Source organism: Atractosteus spatula, chromosome 9, assembly GCF_055471065.1.
Source record: "Atractosteus spatula isolate fAtrSpa1 chromosome 9, fAtrSpa1.hap1, whole genome shotgun sequence".
NCBI lineage: Eukaryota > Metazoa > Chordata > Actinopteri > Semionotiformes > Lepisosteidae > Atractosteus > Atractosteus spatula.
Window position 1 is genome coordinate 6624005 of NC_142714.1, and position 21214 is coordinate 6645218.

General features: G+C 42.9%; 1 protein-coding gene across 1 annotated transcript; it reads right to left on the bottom strand.

Annotated features, from left to right (window-relative positions):
• Positions 1–1008: 1008 nt before the first annotated feature.
• On the bottom strand, positions 1009–21025 carry ehd4 (EH-domain containing 4). The gene is made up of 6 exons (XM_088925084.1): positions 20619–21025; positions 18072–18248; positions 13478–13575; positions 7229–7641; positions 5383–5547; positions 1009–4202 (listed from the first exon to the last, which is right to left on the bottom strand). The coding sequence occupies exons 1-6, from the start codon at positions 20846–20848 to the stop codon at positions 3645–3647; spliced, it is 1641 nt and encodes a 546-aa protein (XP_088781210.1). The 5' UTR covers positions 20849–21025; the 3' UTR covers positions 1009–3644.
• Between the last annotated feature and the right edge of the window lie 189 nt (positions 21026–21214).

Consider the following 21214-nt stretch of genomic DNA (forward strand, 5'->3'; position numbering starts at 1 on the left):
TACACTTTTTGGCATACTGTACGTGCTGAAATCAGCAATGCACCAAAGAAGATGTAATAAATAACAAGCCAGAATTGCACTTTGCCTGTATATAACATGTGACAATTTAGTGTCAGGGCTAAATGGCATACATACTCAGGGAGCTCCAGCATGTCAAGAGAATAGCCTGTATGCATCATCGATGTCATTGCTTTGCAGGGAGAACAATGTATCCGTAAGGAGACAAACTGCGATTCTCTGGTACTATAGCTCTCCACTAAACAATAACAAATCTGTTGTGGGTATTTTGGCCTACACCAGACTTTCAGTGATAACTTGATTTTTTACCCAAGTCAGACATCAAGATAAAAGCCACAGTAGAGCAAGCAAGACTAGCTCTGTTGTGCTAATCAAGAGATGTCTTAGAAATTACAGGGGAACACTAGAAAGCACCAGCGTCTGGCTAATACGTTGATGTTTACTGGTAGGCATGCTCTTATACTCTTGAACCAGGATCAGAAGCTTTGGGCATTTAATGGCTAATGCCGGGTCTGAAATTGTCTTTATCTGCAAAGGCAATTGGAACACGGGAGTCAATTAAACCCTCATGCAAACACGAGCATTTTCATTTCCACCTTCTCTGCAATTCACAATGTCATGTAGTTGCACTCATACTCATCAACAGCAATTTCAGAAATATGTCCCTTTTACCAGTATTATTAACCGAACTCTTATTTCATAATTCCTCAGACCGTATTCTCGTGCAGAGCTGTCTGGTCCTGCAGCGTCTGCACATCTCCATTCCAGCTCAACTCTTAATGAGCTCGTTACTGGCTTAAACAGACCAATCCAACAGCCTCTCCCAGCTGCTCAGGTGCTGCTGAGTTCAAGAGACCTAGAAAACTCACTGAATCACCAGCCTCTCCAGGACGAGAACTCAACAGCCCTGTTCCATTGCACACTTTCGATAGGTTACTGTACAGGAGAAAAGTTCCCCCCAGATTAAAAAAAACGGAACAAAGACCAAAATGTCTTGAACCTCTTTATTATTATAAACTTAAAATATCACACCTTTTTGTTCTCCTAAAAATATACACTTTATACAATATTTCTCTAAGTTTCAAATGAGCATTAACAAGACTTTGTAACAGTAACATCACATTCATCTGGCCCCTTTCTTAACAACTAGAAGCTAGGAAAATGATTTGAACACAGTGAGGAAGTTCCAAGGAACAAGGAATAGGCTGTGTAACAAGACGCTGAAGTGGGGTGTGGGAAATCTGCTGATGTATTGTCTTGACTGCAATTTCCTATACTCTGACCAGTGCTCAGTTACAGAACCCACACGTCAAGACTCACAGCTGAAGGAGCTGTACAAATCCACACCCCAAAGATTCTGGAACAATGTGCAATAATGATCAGACTAAAAATCACTTTTGTAAATAATGCAAGACCAAAGTGACACCCAGAGAAGACACAGTATACGTGTGACAACTTACTTACTGAAGGTGATTGCCACTGACCTAGAATTCCTGTGCATACTACTTTGACCTGGTTTAAATAATTAAAAGAAAAGGTGTTAAAAAAACAAGGCACAAGATTAATTAAATCCACCGAACCTAAAGCAATAACTGTGCTGAAGGTCAAACTAGAAAAGAAGTGCGGGCTTTTTGGATGAAAATGTCTACCTTCTTCATAAAGCAGTGACACACTGATTTGAATTGTCCCAAAAGTCACTTAATGGACACAATGGTTTTACAAGATCATGATTCAAGGACCTGGGGTTATTGATTGCAATTCAAGGCATCATGGGAACCTCTGAGGCACAATCTTTTTGAAAAAAATACATAAGGCAATATCTTTACATTTTTTCTCTTAAAATGGGTGTTTTCAATTACATACCCAAAAATCTCCGGTGTCTAGATCTTGTTTTTATAATAAAACATTCTATAAATTAAAAAACAAAAGGCGAAAAATACATTTGAATTGCTCGTTTTTATCTGTGTTCTGGTACATATGTACAGTAACTTTATAAGTATTGTATGCTCACACACACTGACACAAAAACAGACTGAAGAACACCAGGTTAGCTATGAAAGATACGACACCTTTGCCTTTCTCTCTTCAGTGAGATTGAGTATAATTTCACCTTTCAATATATTCAGAATTATACTATTATTGCACATAAAAAGACAGAAAGAACAGTGCTATGTCAGTTTTGTGTATCTGTGTGGCCTCTTTCCTGATACAAAAAACATAGTCCCCCTTTAACTGAGAAGACAAGCTCTACACACTGTGTGTCTACAGTCCTGATCTTCCTTTCCATTCCCAAACCTGACAGTCTGCTGAGTGGCAGGTGAGTGGTTCCTCCCAAAATCCCCATAAACAAACTTCACTTTATTAAAACATCCTAAAGATGACCTACAGGTTTCTGCAGAATTTTGCTAATTCCCAGAATTGTGAAGTTCTATATAAACATTTAGTTTTTTTTCCTCAGGGTTAATGTTAACAGGATACCAGACTGTGAAAATAAAGCTACTGTCATAGTTTGGTGTAAATGTGACAGTAGACACTTTCTGAAACATATTCTGAAACATCAGCCCATCACAAAAACAATTTTCCAAAATGTGCTTCCCTGTCTTACTGTAGGTTTAATAGATGTTTAAACTATGATAAATACAATACTGTGGATTAGTAGAATATCTGTGGGTATCCATGGATATTTTGAATAATCCATGGCTGCTGTGTTTAAATTCTTCAAGGTAAAGACAGGTAAAGTTTGCAATAACATATAAAGGTTTTCATCAGTTTTCAGTTATTTGTAGAATAATTAGAATAAAATTAAATTCACTTGTTTTTCCATTTTTCCAGATGTAAAGCATAAACCTGCCATTTTGCATGACCTTAAACATTCTTAAATCACAATATGAAAAAGGATTTATATTTAGCAGAACAAAAAATGTGTTTTTTGCTGTAGAAAATCTGTGATCCAAATGCCTCAATGCTTATGATTTTCTAAACGTTCAACCTAATAAACTGAAGTGAAAAAGAAATCTTCTTAGACCAGCGATGTCCAGGCCTGGTCCTGGAGGCTGCACTCTTCAGGTGCTGCTCTTTTAAAGAGACCTAGAAAACCCACAAACACACCAGCCCTCCAGGACCAGGGTTGTCCATAGACAAGGTTATCCTTTCACTGTTTCACTGGCTTAAACAGACCAAACAGACCAAATGCAAACCTCATTTAGATAATGTAAATTAAAAAACGTTCTTTCTTGCACTCTGGGAATGTTCGTGTAGAACTCTGTGCCAATCTCTCTCTTCATCTCCTGACCGCCACCTCTGGATATTAACAATGAGGTACTATACACGACTTTTACAGACAACAGCCAGAGCACAGATGTTGCTTGAAGATCAATGCCTCACTAGGCTTCACCTAGTATCAGCAATCCAGCGGGAAGCATGATACTATGATGCACTAACCATAGAGCGGGCACTCTTGATAATCCTGGAAGCATTGTCCATTTCAATTTTATTCTCGTTTTTTTCCCTAGCGGCTGAACTCCGGTTTTGCACTCACAGTTCAGTGGCTACACAGGTCGGCAATGACCCAGGGAGCTCGGAGGCTGTGTGGCACGTCAGCCCCGGCTCTTCTCGATACGCCCTGTTTATTCTTCCTCGTGGTTGAAGGGAGAGCCAACTATCAAGTTCTTCCTGTGAGCTGGTGGCACGAGGTGGCTGGGCAGCTCACTGGGCAGCTCATAGCCCTCCAGTTTGATCTTGATGAGGTGCTGCGCCAGGGCAAACTCCTCGTCGTCCAGCATGCCGTCCTTGTCGCAGTCCGCCAGCTTCCAGATCTTGCCCAGGACGGAGTTGGGCAGCCTGGAGCTCATCATCTCCTTCTTGGCGTTCATGCCAGAGATGCGGCCGTTGATGGGCATGAGGGTGTAGAAGATCTCGTCATACTTGGGCTTGTCACGGCTGACGATCCAGTCCTCGGCGTCGGCGCCCGCCCCTATCCCCTCCCCGTAGCCCTGTCCAAACGGCCCGTCCTGGGAGCCTTCGAACGCCCCCCCACTTACGACCTGCGTGGGCTGCTTTCTCTCCTCCTCGCGGATCATCATCATCAGCCCCGAGATTTTACTGGCCAGCATTTTGTCGACGGACTCCACCAGCTTGGTCTTCAGAGAAGGGAACTTGCTGAAGTCGTAGTGCTCTAACTGCTCCTGTTAACAACACACACACACACAGAGGCACAGAATTATACCTTTTAAACTGATTTGAGAGCCTTCATTCACAACCATTTAGAGTTATTTTTTTCATCATTGCTCATTGATATATTGTTCACTCATTAGTTTTTACAAAGACTAGTCCCAAAATCATTTCTTGCTTAGTTGTGCTGCATCTTACAGTGCTGAAAACTTCAAGAGCATAATCAAGATTCAGAAACACCTCCTGATCCACTGTTAGCAGACAGCTGCTTGTTCCTGGGAAGGGTTGCAGCAGTCCAGAGCCTGTCCCAGAAGAATAGGATGTAAAGTATGACTGGATGGGACACCAGTCCATTGTGAGATACAAACACAAGCACAATCGAGAGACACCACCTAGCCTAACTTAGCTCGCACGTCTTTGGTAGGTTGATGAAACCAGAACCCCACACAGATACAGGAAGAACATGCATACTCCACACGGAAAGATCCCCAATCTATAAAGTTGAACTCGGGACCGAACAGCTGTGAGGCAGCAGCACTAACCCAACATACAGAACCATCCTGCTCTCACCCACAGGAGCATGGCTGTGACAGCCACTAGATGGCAGTGGTGAACACACTTCAGATGGTTCACTGAAGTCACAGAATTTTTATAATTATTTTACTTTGATTTCTAGGGTCACTCTTACCACTCTGGACTCCCAAATTACTTGTAGTACCTCCTCATTTAACAGTAATTTCCCATTGCTTGCAGCTGACAATTTAGAAATTAAAATGTTCACTAAAACTGGAAGCACAGATACAGAAACTCTGGATCTGTAGATGATATAAAAATCATGTTTTTTTCAGTTTTCTTACGTTGGGGGTTTAAAACTTTGCATGAGACTTTGAGAAATCAAGACCCTTTTACCTTGTGCAATTATGTTATGTGTGTTTTTACACAGCGTGCAATGGTGGTTTGGACCCCCTTCTATTAGAAATAAGAAATTTCAGTTTAAGTTTACAAGCTGGTACAGCCCATAAATTGATCTGGGAAATGAGATCACGGACATTTCCTATAGGATGCCGGTCAGCCAGCCTTAAGCAGCTGTGTGCTGGAGATGTATCCTCACTCCATCCACTCCATGTCTGCTTCATACAAGACTTATGCCTGAGCCCCCTAGTTCCAAAAGGCGGCACAGAGCAGAGCTCTAACCTGCATTTTGATGACATTGGGGAAGTCCCCGGGAGAAATATGGTGCTCCCTTTGCAGCTGGACATAGATCTCTGGCAGTTTGCTAATCAGCTCCTTTTTCTTATTCTCCTTGCCGAAGAGGGACGGCATCTCCTTCTTCAGGTGGCTGATGATGTAAGCATGCACCTGCAGGAAACGGGAAGGTGAAACCAAACCTGGTGAGTCAAGCCAAATCTCCCACACAGACAATACTGTGAGCCCCAGAGCTGCTAGCAGAAGAGAGTGGAAACCATTTTACCATTGCACTGTGCTTCGGAAACCTTTAACAGGCTACAAAGCCTGTTTCACCCCAGTATTTTATTATTAATGGAGATGACAGTCCTATCCACATCAAAGCATGCACATTTGCACCTAGGTAGGAAGAAATCCTAGTAAAGTATCTGACTCAAGGGTACAGGGGCAATAGCAGATGCTGACCTAGAACTTGCACGTCCAAGTCCAGAGTCCTAGTCAGTGTTCCACACTGCTCCCCGTTTCCTGCAACTAGGAAACGTCCCACCCACATGCTCTTTTCATTACTTGCAAACTGATCGCATCAGTTCTGACTAAGGATATCAGTAGGTGCTCTAGGCCTAGTTCCAGATCCTAGGTAATAAAGGGAAAATATTCTTGATTTTTGTTTGTTTTTGATTCCTTGCCAAAATATGTAATCCTGTAATATCTTCCATCTATAGAAAGGGCTCTGTGCTTAAACAAATGTGTTTCACAGTTATTGAAATCTCTGGGGGGAAAAAAGCCTTCCAGGATATCCTAATCAGTCTACTCCATTACCTGGGTCACATGACCAGCAAGCAACAGGAGGCAGTCAAAGTAAACACAACAATCAAATAGAGATCAGCTGGAAAAGGTTTAGGTTAAGGCAAGAAAGGGAAATAACAGAGAGAAACAAGAGCAAACACGCTGCCCAAAATGTCAAATCTTTGCCTTTCCTGTCTAAGAAAGAGTTACACTCTGGGCCCCCGAGACCAGGCAGCCCTGCCTGCCAGCTGTCTCACGAGGCTGGGTTATCGCTGACGGGCCACAGCAGCACAAACACCAGCCGAGCGCCTGGCTGCCGGCCGAACTGAAAAACACTCCGGAACAGATAAGAATGGTCCACCTGAGGGCTCCCGAAGGGCTCAGCTTATGGAAAAAAGTCAGTGAATGTTTAATTTTTGGAACAAATTAGACGGGAAGAAGCAGGGGAAGTGTCTACCTGGCAGCTGAAGCTCAAAAATAACACTAAAAAGTGCCGTTCTTTTTAACAACACAGCTTAACAAACACAAAACCAGCAGGGTCCGTGTATGCTTTCGCACATCGTAAGGCTATGCCTGTTATCTTACTCTGGGTGCAGCCCACTCTTGTTTTGAAATGTTTAAATTCCCCAGAATGTTGTTGTCAATACGTGTCAAGGTTTCGCCAAAACGATCTACATAAGTGAAGCAGCATGAAACACTTGACTTCCAAAAAAAAACACTCCCCCCCAACCTCATTTCTGTTCTACTGGTGCAGAGATAAGAGCTTGTCATAAGCTCCCACAAGCGTGTCAGCGGCACACAGCTAGTGCCTGCCCTAGCGAATCCAGCCCAGAGACGCCGCGCTGCCACCAGATGATAGACTCTGGTTTTGTTTAAGGTTGTTGCTCAACAGGTTCCAATTAAGAAACTGGTGGCAGGAAATGGGAAGCTCACCTCCTCCACCGCAGAAAACAAACTCTGCAGAAACCACGGCAGAAAAGGGAGTGCACAGCTCTCATCTTTGCATACTAGCGGGGGGGTGGAACTGTTAGAAAGGGGGCACCGAGCTCTTGGCCCGCGCGGCTGGTACCTTGGCGAGCCTCGCCCGCTTGATGAGGTCGTTGAGCTTGCGCAGGGCAGCGTTGCGCGGCAGGCTCTGGATGTCGCGGAAGAGGTCCTGCGTCTCGGCCTCAAACAGGCGGCGGTTCTCGGTGTTCTGCAGGGGCTTGGCCCAGTAGGAGCCCAGGTAGACCCGCACCACCTCGGGCGTGTTGATCACCTTCCCGAGGGACCACATGAGGGCGCCGTAGACGCGCATCAGCTGCTGCGTGTCCACCTGGTCGGCCTTGTTCAGCACCACGCGGATCTTGTCGTCCTGCCCGCGGAAGGCTTTGATGGCCTCCGAGAACTCGTCCGAGATGTCCAGCTTGTGGGCGTCGAAGAGCAGGATGATGCGGTCCACCCTCTCGCCGAACCACCGCAGGACCTCCGAGAAATTATACCCTGCGGAGGGGGGGGGCGAAGCACATCTCGTCACAGAGCTGCTCGTTCTTCAAAACATGCAGGATCTCTTTCGTCCAATGGGAAATTTGGCCAGGACTCGGTGTTAACACTGCTATTCTTTTCAAGAAACGCCCTGGGATTTTTAATGACCACGGAGAGTCTGGACCTTTGGTTTTACATCTCATCTGAAGGACTGCACCTAATTACAGTATAGTGTCCCTGTCACTACAATGGGGCATTAGGACTCACACAGACCACACGCCCCCTACTGGTCCCTCTTTCAGCAGCAACTTTAGTATTTCCCAGGACGTCTCAGTGGGCTGCCAGGTGTGAGCTGGAGGATGATGGCATATTTTAAGTACTTTTACTTAAATAAAATTGGCATTGATTTTTGTGATCTCTCCTTTTCATACCTCTTAATAGACTGTCCCATGCTGCTTTATCATAGGTAATATTCCTGCCACCCATTTCCTAACGACTTCATAAACAGGGTCACGGGGGAGCTGAAACCTATCTCAGCAAGCAACGAGTGCAAGCCAGGGTACACCCTGGACAGGACGCCAGTCCACCACAGGGCAGACACACACTCACACCAGGGCCAGTTTTCCCACCAGCATGTCACGAGCATCAGGAGGAGAACATGGAGTGAACATTCTCAAACACAGACCCCCACAGATAGCACCACAGGTCCGGAACTGAAACCAGGGCTTCAGCACTGCCAGGCAGTGATCTGAACCACTGTGCCCCCACGTCATGCCACCTCTTAGAACTACTCTCCAGAGACTGAAACACCTTCTGTTCCAAAGCGATTTTCATGAGAGAACACCCTGGGAGTACACACCACTCCTCAACCCGTTATGAAGAACATCAAAGCAGTCTGGTCTTTTGAGCTTAACACTGATCTGCTCCCCTGATGCAAAAATAAAAAATAAACTGTGTCACCTTACACTAGAGCAGTCAAAGCCAACAGCAGAGCAAAGAAAGTTTAAATAGCAAACTAAAAAAAAAAACTAAAAATAGCAAACTAAAAAAAAATTGAAATCCTACTAGAAACATTTGTATTTGTTGCATTTTCAATAACTCTCAGCACACCCTGGACTTAGTTTGAAAATCGTTTATAACTTGAAGATCAAAATGAGCTTGTCATAGGAAAATAAAAATTCCATCCCTCAAAACTTTTACTTTTGTTCCTTGAGGGAGACAAAATTGTCACCCTGTTCATTCATTCCACACCGAGCCAGCAACGCGAGTCTCGTTCTGCCAGACTATGTCGAATTCTGTCTGCGTGTGACATCGCACGTCACAGCTCTCTTTCACACACGGAAGCGGTTCCCTTCCCAATGACAGGGCTTTTCTGTATAAAACAGTGTAATTACCACACTCATTCTGCTTTGCAATGGTTTACACCTAGCCAGAGGATACATATGGGTAGCTGGGCCAGCTATTTCGCAGTGTCAGCAGATAAAACTCTTCCATTACTAAACCCTCAACCCCGACTTCAACGCTACAAAATTTCTAATGATTGCTTTCACTTCCAGGCTCATGATGATGAGTCTCTTAAATATTTAAATGTCCAGACAAATGCAGAAAAACAACAAACTTATGTTATCTTTAATTCAGCTGTGCGTTAGCAGGAACACCAGAATAAAGTTTCAATTCTGAGATACAGTACACACACCTTCATATCATATCAAGCACTAAGGCAAGAAAGGGACAGCATATCATCTGAACACATTTGAGTGAAACAATAATTTCAAAGCATTTTAACCAATACTCTGGAAAGTGTGCCAGACCATAGGCAGTCCATCCAGTTCTTTGAATACTGAATAGTTTTTGACTCCTCCAGAAAGATCAGAAAGAAGATTCACATGAGCTGGCCCGCCTAACATAAAAGGCAAGAAGAGCAGCTGAAAACAAAAAAGCTAAACAAATTGCAAGTGCTTCCCACATGATTTCCTTAAGCTAATAAGAGAATAATATAGGCATTATAGATACATGTGCATCAGAACCAGTCGCATCAAGTCCGTGTGTTTTGAGGCAGTGTTTCTTAACCATGGTGCTGTCAGGCGGGAAAGTCTGAAAAAAGCACATGTCGGAATAATGAAGCCTGTCATTTTCAACGCCGTGGGAATCTCTACGACAGGTTTCTACGGCAATCGGCACTCCTCTCCTTCGAGCGTTTGTACTTGGGGTTCACAGCTTCAACAGCTGTCCAAATTCCACACTTGCAATCCGTCATCTGAAGTGAACCTCTTGTTCTCGGCGCTCACTGGCAGCCCTCGCACGCTCCTAGGCAGCAGAGCGACTAGTGCAGGGCTCAGCCTGGAACGGCTTAGGAGCCGATTCAGTGAAACAAGCTGAGTGAAACATAGCCCAGGTGCGGTTACCACAAAAATCTGCCACTACTATATCATTCCCCCACCAAAATAAAACACCTGGGAGGAACAAAACAGGCTCAATATCTATTATCTTAATGAATCCACGACTTAATTAAAATTAAAACCATGTGTGTTGCTTTACATACAAGTATGTAAAGAATGCAGATGAGATAATTACACCCAACTCTTGATTAATTTGTTCATATCTGAGACATACATCAGCTGTAAAGATGACTCTCAGTTCCTAACCTCCAGGAGACATAAATATACATTGATTTGCTATCTGAAATTATCCTGTCATTAATTTAAGCTTTCAAGGTTATGACTGTTCCAAAAGCATTCAATGATGGTGTTCAGCATCTGCTTATCATTCATCATACCAAAATGAAGGATATTTATAATATCCATTAAAAATATAAGAATACACTGCACTATGGGTATCACAGACCCTGCATTTATTTAATTAAATACAATGACCAACAACATGAAGTCCTATCATTTTTGTTACTTTTTTAAAGGTTACAAATAACAAGGAAATAAACACTAGCACTGTTTGGACCTATTGTATACCAAACCCCCAATTACACCCCATGTAATTACAATTCTAAACCCAATAATTCAATAATAAAATACTTGACACCTGGTTGGCTATTTACAACAAGTAGAAGCAGTATGGCGGCCCCTAGTGACAAGTCAGTTGTAATTGCAGCCCCTCCTGAAGCTGGACTCCCAGAATGGTGTTTAGCTCTGCAATGAGATGCATCCGATTTCAACTTTATAAGCTCATATATAAACCCAACAATAACTCCTGGCTTGAAAAATAAACGCATATACTGCCTGAAATTTAAAATAACATGATGCAGAGGCTTGAGCCCAGCATAAAAGTACTGAGAAAATGTGTTCAGCATGGCAATAAGTCACGAAATGAGGCGGTTCACACAAGGTAAGAAAAGTAAAATGTTTCTATGATAAAAGTAATAATAGGTCGGAGTGTCCTGTAGGACAGATGGACCATGAGATAGAAGATCAGTTTTCTCATGATTTCTGGATTCCTATGGGGAGGGTGCTACTGGGGACGCCAGCTGATGATTCAAAGCATAGTTCATTGTACAAGACACCGCCTGTGGCATGATGTCATAATACTTAGCAACAAGATTCATTTTGACTGATCTATTCCTTCTGCGGTCTCTGCCTATCGCATTTCATATATAAAAAGGAAAGGAGTGAACCGAATAAGAAAGCTCTGAGATACAGAGTCCTTCTTATGATTAAGAAGGAAACAATTCACTGCTGAACCGACAATTTTTTTAATGGTAAAAAACCAACAGAAATTAAGGTGACTTCTCCTTTTCCCTTCCAGTTCCCTTTCTTTCTTGAAACTGAACAAAACTTTGCTACTTTTAGTCATCAAACCTTTAACCTCACTAACAGATGTCAAAGTTTCACACATTTTGGAACAGCTTCACCTTTGTAATTTTGGTACAATGTACTAAAATAATGGCAACCAAACCCATCCCAATGAGCATTATTGTTGAACAGTCCAGGATTGTTCACTGAAATTACATTATAAATGACTACATATTATATAACACATCAGGGGGGAAGCTATAATTCTAAACAATTACACCTTAAAAAACTGTTTATTGCAAATTTAATTGGCTGATGAAATGTATCTGAAGTGATTTAAAGTTGTACGTATTTATACAGATGTGTGTTTTACAAAAGTAATAGGGGTGAAGGGCCTTACTCAAGGGAACAGCATTATCTTACCCAGAATTTGAACCCAGAGTCTTACAATAAGTAGAGCACAAAACCAGGACAGTGAAGGATAAGAATTCTGACTTGTGAATGACTGCTTCCAAAGTTTCACTTTTCTCAATGCCTGAAACTTCCCAACTGAGAAACTATGGAAAGCACCTCAGCACAAAATCTGCCCCACTAAAAATATCCCATCTCTGCCTTCAAGTGTTCCACTTTTGCAATATGAGGTTTCAGAATTTTTAAAGCTTTGATGCTTCTTTGCAAATATGCTAGGACTGCATTTTGAAAGAGGAACCAGATCACTGATTTAAAAAAGATGCTCTTCTGCCGTTAAATTGCATTTATTAATCCATGCTTTGTTTCACTTCTGTTTTCACTCAAAGTTAATGCAAGAATGCTGACTGTTCTGCATGGAGCCCACATATAGATCATTTTAGGAAATGCTTTCACCAGCATTATCAAATTAAGGTTCCCTGAAACATAATTACTGTTCCTCTCCCCTTTTCTGAAATAAGGCATATGGCACAGACATAGCTGCAGAGCCCTCATACACACTTTCACTGAAAACAATACCGTTCTTTAACCTACTTGAATTAAAGTCACCCTTTTCGAGACTAAATCTCACACACTTAGTCAGTTAATTACCTAAAAAACGTTGAAAAATATTTTTATAACTTCTGACAAAATTAAAGCCAGCTTGAAGTTACTCATACAGGATATCACATTTATCATAAATTGTTATCATACAGAATATCTTATGTTGCGCTGACTTTATATACTCCAATACTACACTTTCTTTCACTTCAAGCTGGCAGGGTGATATTATGGAATCAACATTAACAGCTAGATCACTTCTGATGTAGCAGCAGTACAACAAGAAACTACTACAACCCACTCACTACACTCCTCTGAAGACCACACAATTAAAACATCTGACAAACTATCACATGAAAACAAGCCATCCTAAAGATCAAGCTCAGCCTCATTTGAAGTATGTCCCTCTGTCTAGTTGGAAACCTTCTGTACAAGGAGTAGGGGGAGAGAGACACTGCGGTTGCTCTGCACAACATTGGGCAAGTCCTGGAGTTTATCTGGTTGCTCTTCTACGGACCGATTCTAAAGCAACAATATCTTTCCTATAATGTAGCGACCAAAAGTGTGCACAGACGTCTCAATGAGGCCTTACGGGTTTGTTGCAGAATCAAGCCTTTTGATTTAGATTTGACGCTTTGACTAGTGAATTCACTACAAACAAGACAGGCTGAACGGCTGCTTTCCTCATTCTGTTTCACTTCCTCCACCAACAATAGATCTCTTCTAACAAAAGACTAACACCCCACCTGTTGCCCAGAAATGCAAAAAAAAGTAAAGATTCTTCTTAGGTTCTTTTTGGACACTGCATTAAAATACTTTTTATACTGTGGTACTTTCAGTCTGTATATACCTATGCACATTTTGTACATATTTGATCGTTTTACAGTGACTAACTATTTTATTTTGTCTTGCTGTACTCATTTTAATTTTTCGTCTATTCTGATGTCTGTTTTTGCTTGTCTTGAGCTGGGCTGCTGTAACACCTCAATTTCCCTTCGGGATCAATGAATTCTTATCTATCGATCTAAAGTTATTTAAAGAGCAAAAGATGGAAAAAAAACAGTGCCAAGAGCTAAAGCCCCCCCCCCCCCCTCCTCGCTCACCTCGACTGATGCGCTGCTTCTCTCCAGAGAGGATCCCTGGGCTGTCGATGATGCTGATACTCTGCAGGACTTGGTTTGGCATCTGGGAGCAAATGAACCTGCGGGCATGAACGAAGCAGGGTTATTCCTGGCACACTGGACAGGGCTGGGCCTTTCTCCAGCAACACACAGCAAAGCGTAAGAAAACCAGACCAGCCCATCAGACAGGCATTCAGGCAATGTGAGCACATCCTGAAAGATCTGGAGATGTTGGACGGTGGCGGGTACAACTTAGATTCTTTTAAGAAGCTGCTTCAGACCAGTTGGACAGAATAACCCAGTAAAGGTAACAGACACATAGCAACTTTATTAGCTCATTTGAGACAACCATAGCACAGGAGATCAGCTGACAGTCAGCACTAGTTTGCAGCAGGGGATGAAAATGAAGAGATCTATTGGTCTCGAAATGGACACATTTCTTGATAAGCTCATCACTTCCCATTTTGCATCCATAGTTTAATTTTGAACTGTCTGTGTGTCACGTTTTGAGCTTGTCTGCACTACTGTGAGCTCCCAGGTGTTTGCTCAGCTTTGAATTTTATCTTCACATTTTTGAATTTTTATGTGCTGCTTCTTCAGTGTTTGCTCATCCTCCTGTTCTGGCTTTTTCTTCAAACCTGACCATGAAATTATCAATGTTACAAATATGTGTTTTACTGACACATCTCTTAAAAATCCATGGACAGAGTACAGCTCGTGTGAAAAGAGTGAAGAAAGGAATTTAATTGAAGGACTGTGTCCAATTTAATTGGAGTTTTGGTCCCACCTTCTCTTCTAAGCTTTTTGTTTACCCATACAGGACTAATGTCCTGCACTATAGTTTTATCTGGTACTTTAAATCACTTAATCACATCTTATTGATTAGAAACAAAAACATTTTAGGCAGTTTTAGGCAGCTCAAAAGCATGTTGATTTTGCCTTTGTGCAAGGTTGTATTATTTTAAGGTCCACTGAAGGCCTGTCCAGTGAAAAACAGGTCCCCTCTACTGCAGGAGATGAAAAGATCTTCTGCACGAACATTGTCACCACAGAGCTTCCTTACATGCATGCCATGTCATCACTTCCCCTGACTCGTGCAAGACAAGGATCGACAAGGGATGCAAGCGAGCAGCATCTTGTCCTGGAAGAACCACGGTTCTCTTGCAGGAGACTGTGAGCTCTGAGACACTCAGAGGTCCTACCCAGTTTCACAGGAGCTCGGGAGCTGCTCCAGAAAGCAGGGCCTCAGGGTGGGGGGAGAGGTGTGCCTGTGTGGTGCTGTGCAGGAAATGGAGCCGGGAATGAGTGTAGCTGGAATTACGGGAGGAAAACGGATGTGTGAGAATCTACAGCAGCGCAGACTGGAGTCTCCATTATTTAGGGGGAAAAAAAGGCTGTAAAACAATAGAACCGAGTGACCTAAGTAACGCTTAGGAGTTTGTGCTAAATATAAGCACATCTGGAGGACCAGGTTTCAATAGCCCACTGGGGTCCTCAGAGGGGCCTGGCATCAGAGACAAGACACTTGAAAACCTTCAGGAAGGGGCAGGAAAGGGAAAAGGCATCATTGTCCTTGAGCCCTTGTGTTTTTGTTCCTTATCACCCTTGTACTGCCTATCCTCATTACCCTGTCTGCAAAACTGTGTCTGCCTGGGCAAAAAGGCAAACTGCTTTTTTTCCTCCCAGATTCCCTTATACTGCGTGGACTCCCCAGCTCCCACATATTCTACTTTTAATTATTTCAGCCCAACAGGATTTGGCTCATTTCAAGGTGACCTGGGTTATTACATATCAGGAACCCTGCCTCCAGATTTTGCTCATGCAGTGGAAGGGAACAGCACAGTGTAGCTAGTGGGTTAACGTCTGGACTCAAAACCCACAGGCTGGGCGACACTGCTGTCAAGAGAAGTACTTTACCCTAGTTGCTCCAGTCCACTCAGCATAAATGGGGAATAACCAGCTGCATGAGTGTGGTGGGGGGTGAGTCACACACTCCCCAGTCTGCTTACAGCTATGGAAACCAGGACGAACTGTAGCCCAGTTTGCCTGGATGGGCTCTGGTATGGACCCTCCCTTTCATGAGCAGTGGACATCAGAGGTGACAAGGCCAGACACTCGAGCTCAAAGATAAAAAGACTTGCAGCGATACCACCGCCTGTTTTAGGAGAGCGCTCGCAGTTAAAGTGCATCTCCTTTTGGAGTGATGGTGAGGACCTAAAAATATTCAGAACGTCAGTAGCTCCATGAAAAAAAACTCTCCGATTGTCCATTGTCAAGTGCCCATCCCTTCTGAAGGGGAAGAGATATAATTTCCATGTTGCTATTATGCGCTCAGAATTCTACTGAGTTTCCATGAATAGCCTAGCTACAATGTACCTACTTGAATGTCTGATTTAATGACCCCACAAAAAAGCTTCAGGACGAAAGTATTAAAAAAGCCTTTGACAGGCTAAAAGGTCCTGGTTAACACAAGTTAACACAACCGTTGGAGAGCTTATAGATGACAGTCTGATGTTAGTACTTATTTAAAATAAATTGTACAGATCTACCTTGCCTTCAGTACTAAAAAACACTGTTACTGAGGTTTAAATGTTGTGTTTAAATCCTCAGAATAACTCTCAAATAATAGAAAACGAACTATGACTAATCCACATGCTGGCATGCAAGTATCTCGGCAAATCTTAAACGCTGAGCTTAAGTATCTGGCCTTGTTTCATACCTGACCTTGGTCTTCCAACACACAAATTATGAGCAAAATCAAAATCCTGAAGCAGGGATTTTCCTGGATTTTGGTTGGTTTGGCACAGAATGACCCACTTCCAGTCAATACAATTACAGTACTGTAGTCAGAGAAAAGAGATGGTCTTTTTCAGGCAAGTCAGAAGCTCAGTTTCCTGTGTCCAAGATAATGTGCCCTGCAAAATACACCACCAACCTTGTGACCACAGTTCTCTCCAGCCAATATTTCAAGTTTACATAACAGCCTTTGTTTATTTGTTAGGTTTACTGTTGGAAATGGTTCCTTTTCAGTGTGTCGTCTATGTGCTGGTTATAATCTTTCAGAACATGAATTTAAAACCCAAGTATGTATTTTCCGCCATGTGGATAAGATTTTTTTCAGTAATTTAACAAAACAAACTTAGATCTTTTGCTGTTTTTGTTGTTGATCTCTGAATTTTCTCTGGTCTTCTCTCTGTATTGTTCTGTTGAGGTCCTAGCTGTCCCTGATCAGCACTCTGACAGAATCTTCACTATTTATCACCAAGGGAAAAGACTGCTCAGATAACGCTAAACATGAGCCAGTCTTTTTTAAACTATCAATTGCATTCCACTGAGAAAGGGCAGGAAACAGCAGAACCGGCCAAGAAACATACAAATATACAATATAAATATTATATACATTTAATGATATATATAATAATATTACGTTATATCATATTCATATTATATATTAAATATATAATATATATTTATTCTTATATAAATATAAGAAACATACAGGTTATTCTGTATTGTTGCACAATGTACTGAGAGTGAGTTCAATTAATTGACAGAAAAACAAATACCAAGATGTAAAATGTTAAACTTTTATTTACCTTTCCACCTCCCCCCACCAATGCACTGAGAGGTGGGGCCTGTACAAAGCACTGCGTATGGTCAGGCTATAATTCAGCTCAAACATAACCTTGTAATCTAAGGAGCATTTCGCACATTAATGCTTTTGCCTGCTCTTGGCTTTGTGACAGGCTGTGTGTGGATCACTGCGCACTGTGTCAAACTAATTTACAACGCCTGAGCTTTGACGGTCCCTCCTCCCTGGCACAATTCAAACCCCGTGCAAACTCTCATTCTTGGTTGTTCCAGAGCTGTACAGTTTGTTTTCTGAATACCACATTTCAGGATTTTTTCAGATCTCTTTTTTATTAGACCTTTTATTCATTACCCTCTCTTTTCCTCACTGCCACAGCGAATACTATTTTTTCTCTCCATATAAAAGGCCCCTTTTTTCTCCGGCTAATTCAGTTCACTGAGCCAGCTTCTCATGTCATTTCTCAGCCACTTCCTTTACATATAAATGCTGGCAAGACCAAGGCCACATCTATACAGAGATAAAAATAACACCTTTGCGCTCTGTGCCAGCGTTAGCCATCGCCGTTGCCACCCATGTGAGGTGGCCGGGGTACTTCCTCTTCAGCAGGAAGTGGCTCAACTCCGCTCTCACATGCCCTTGGTCTGACAGGAAAGCTAAGCAGGAGACTTCAAACACTTCAGATGACAAGAACTAACTCTGGATTCTGGACATTCCTTTTTGAGGAGATGGCAATTTGCCTTTATTCCACCACAGTATATGCTCGGGTATGAAAGCAAAGGACTAAATGAAGTGCCTTCACAGCCACACTGATTAGAAGTGAACACGTGTGCGAGAACAATGGGCCATAACTCAGCCTGCCCTTTCACAGAAACACCCATTCCGCTGAGCGGAGACCAAGCACGGCTCACTTGATGTTTATACACAAGGAACGAGTCCGGACGCCGAGGGCGGGACGTGAGACTTTTGAGGCACATCCTGACTCACCTGTTGAGGAAGGCATTGCCGAAAGCGTTGAGCTTCCGAAAGGGTTTCTTGGGGTCGACGACGAGAGCGTTCCCTGGAATGATTCCCTCGTTCTCCCCATGCATCACCGCGATGAAACAGTCCGTTGTGGGCTCAGGTCCGATACGCATGCCCGGGAAATCCTCTTCCAGGAGGTATCTGCAATGGAAACAGCACTCAGGCGGAATTCAGTGAAGTCACTTGGAAAAACTGGAACGCTGAAGTTTAATGGAGGGGCAAAAATCAATTTTTTTTAACACCTCCAAACCCTCTTCTTTTCCCACAAAAATGTCTCCTTGTTGTTCACATTTTCAGCTGATGGGGTGTTTCAGAAACTAAGAGGTTAAGTTAATCCTCTGTCCTTCTTTACAGAGGAAATTAACAACTGACGCACAAGGGAGAATAAATATTATGATGAATAGACACTGAAGAAGTGTCACCAGTGTGCCTGTTGGTCTGCACAACAAGACAGTGACTTCCTTTCTGCTTCCACTAACAATAACCCTGTGACACCAATGACCCGTTGTTGAAGGACTTGATAAACACTTCTCACAACAACAGTTGGGAGAGGATGCAAAGAAGATTTCTAAACATAACACTCATCTGCTGTTATTTTTAGAAAGACAAATCTTTCCTTTTTTTTCCCCATGTCTACCTGCATTTCTCTGCATTGTGAATATCTGAAACACTTCAGGGGCATGTGTGGAAACAAGTCTTGCCGTCTCGAAGAAGAAACATTATGGGGAAAGAAATTGCAATTGCAGACAAAACCATTAAAAAAACAACAACTCCGTTTTCACATCAGAATTCAAAGGATTGAATTCGTCACCAGTATGAAAGGGGTTCACACAGACTATCATACAGTACTTCCCTTTTTCCAATTCTTTAATTTCCACCTTACAGAGGCCAGAGAATTAAAACAGTCATGGTTTTGTGCACCCCTTTGCAAAATGTTTTCACCTGGATTTGGTGGATGGACTGTAGGAATGGAAGACTGAATGTACTATATCATGTCACGCAGACTGCAAAAGAGTACAAGCAGGCATTTGGACACGCTTGATAGTGACTGTGGCACTTTGAGAAGTGTGGAAAAGTATTGTGATGCCAGCAGGTGCTTAATGGGAGTTTATTGGAACAGACATCTGTGGTTTTATCTTATGCAAGAATAGAAAACTGCAAGATGCAGGAGAAATGAACTGCAAAACACAATGAACAATCTTTGAAGGCGGATGTGACTCTATGTGGACAGGGATGTGATTCTAAATCTGTCAGTAATTTATGTAAGCAGTTGGTAGCAGTTTCAGTGTTTTTTTTTTACATTTTCAAATTGCTGAGCATGTCCAGAAATATATGAAACAGGCTGGTTAGATAAATTGAACTATGGTTTCTTAACACCACTCTCAGATTCTAAGACTTATGTATATATCAATATATTCATAAGTTTTATAGTTACACCAAAAGGCATTAACAAACACAGCAACTTGTTGTTGTTTTTTTTCCTGGACTCATCTGTTGCATTTTTAACTTGTAATATGAAATATGTATTTATTTATATTATTGTATATTATGCTGCAGTCGTATTACTCTGGGCCGTCTTTAACAAAGATTACTGGAAAAAAACACCCCCAAGACCTCATCACCACACCTTCGTGTTTGTAGATTAATTTTAGTTCAGGTTCGCTGAAAGACTTCCGCGTGCACAGATTCTAAACGCGGACTGGCTAAGATCCGGTTCAATTACTGCAAAGGTTTTGTTAAGCGCTCCTCCCATATTGACTCATCCAGAGTGACGGTGCGAAACCAGGATGGAAAAGTACTGGTAATTTAACACTGCACGAAAAGTTCACAGACCCCTGGTAAAAGTACATTTCAGCTAAGTCTCGAAAAGAACATCTCTATATATTTCTAAAATTCGGACGCTGGCGTTTCACCTTGAACCTGCACACGGTGAAGGTGCATCTCCGTTTCAGTGCGGTTTGTAACTCAAGAGACAGGCGGTTTTCTGTTCATCCAGGCTCCGGACACAGTCATAGCAACCAGGAGGTTTACCAACCGGAACGTGGGCACGATCGACCCACTAGTGCATAAGGAACGGTAATGCACACGTGTATGAACAGAAGCTTTAAAATGCGTTTCCTTTCCACACACACTCCCCCCCAAACACCCCTCAACAATGATGTCAACAGTTCAAATAGCTAGAATGTCTGTCTTGCACTCCGAGTGCAACTACACAAGTAAAACGCGTGTGCATCATATGAATAATATTTTACTGAATCAAAGAAAAAAAAAGGGGCACAAGTTGTGTGACTGTGGTCATCTCCCACCCACCCCCAGCGCTATCAATCTCCATTGATCAAGACCGACATCCTGCAAACTCGTACTGTGATGCAAAAACAACAGGGAGACAACCCAGGAAAGCTGTCGCCAAAAAGCGATTAGCGACGTTCTTCTTTTTTTTTTTTCCATCCCTACATCGCACTAAGTCACCACCATCTCCCGGGGTGTCACTGTTGTTAGAGGGTTACCTACCTGATGAAGGTGGTTTTGCCTGTGGAGTACTGGCCCACGAGGAGCACCATAGGCTTGCTCTGGAAATCCGCCGGCTCCAGGGCCGGAGAGTGGAAATCGTGGAAGAGATACGCCTCTTCCAGGGGCAGCAGCTTCTTGGTGTAGAGAGCCTGCAGCCCCTCGGTGACAGTTTGGAACATCTCCCCGTCTTTATTCCTGCCACCTTGCTCCTTGTTTACCCAGCTGAACATGGTGATGCCGCGCTGCTGGGGGGGGGGTCGCCGAAGTTATGGGCGCTGTTGCTTTCTTCCGACGCGACGCGACGAGTGGCACCTCCGAGCCGCGCTCTCCTGACACGGCAGCAGGCGAGTCCGGACAACCTCTCTGGCTCAGCCGCTCACCTACCCCCGCCGCCCCGACCGACTCCCTCAGACGTCACGCCGCCTCACGCAATATTCATAGGGAAGGCGCGGCAGCAAGAGTTTCAGACAGGAAAAATGCGTTTTTTTTATTTTAAAAAAAAAAAGACATGCTTCCATTTGGGGAAAAAATCCAGCTCAGCGCCACCTTCCGATAGCGACGGTGTAGAAAATGACTCTGAGGCTTTAAACATCCCC

Excerpts from the sequence above, each read along its gene's own strand:
- ehd4 (XM_088925084.1), bottom strand. The coding sequence starts at position 20,848 with ATGTTCAGCTGGGTAAACAAGGAGCAAGGTGGCAGGAATAAAGACGGG. Across the intron at positions 7,642-13,477 it reads GAAGCAGCGCATCAGTCGAG|GGTATAATTTCTCGGAGGTC; the intron begins GTGAGCGAGGAG and ends CCCCCTCCGCAG. Across the intron at positions 5,548-7,228 it reads AGCGGGCGAGGCTCGCCAAG|GTGCATGCTTACATCATCAG; the intron begins GTACCAGCCGCG and ends CGTTTCCTGCAG.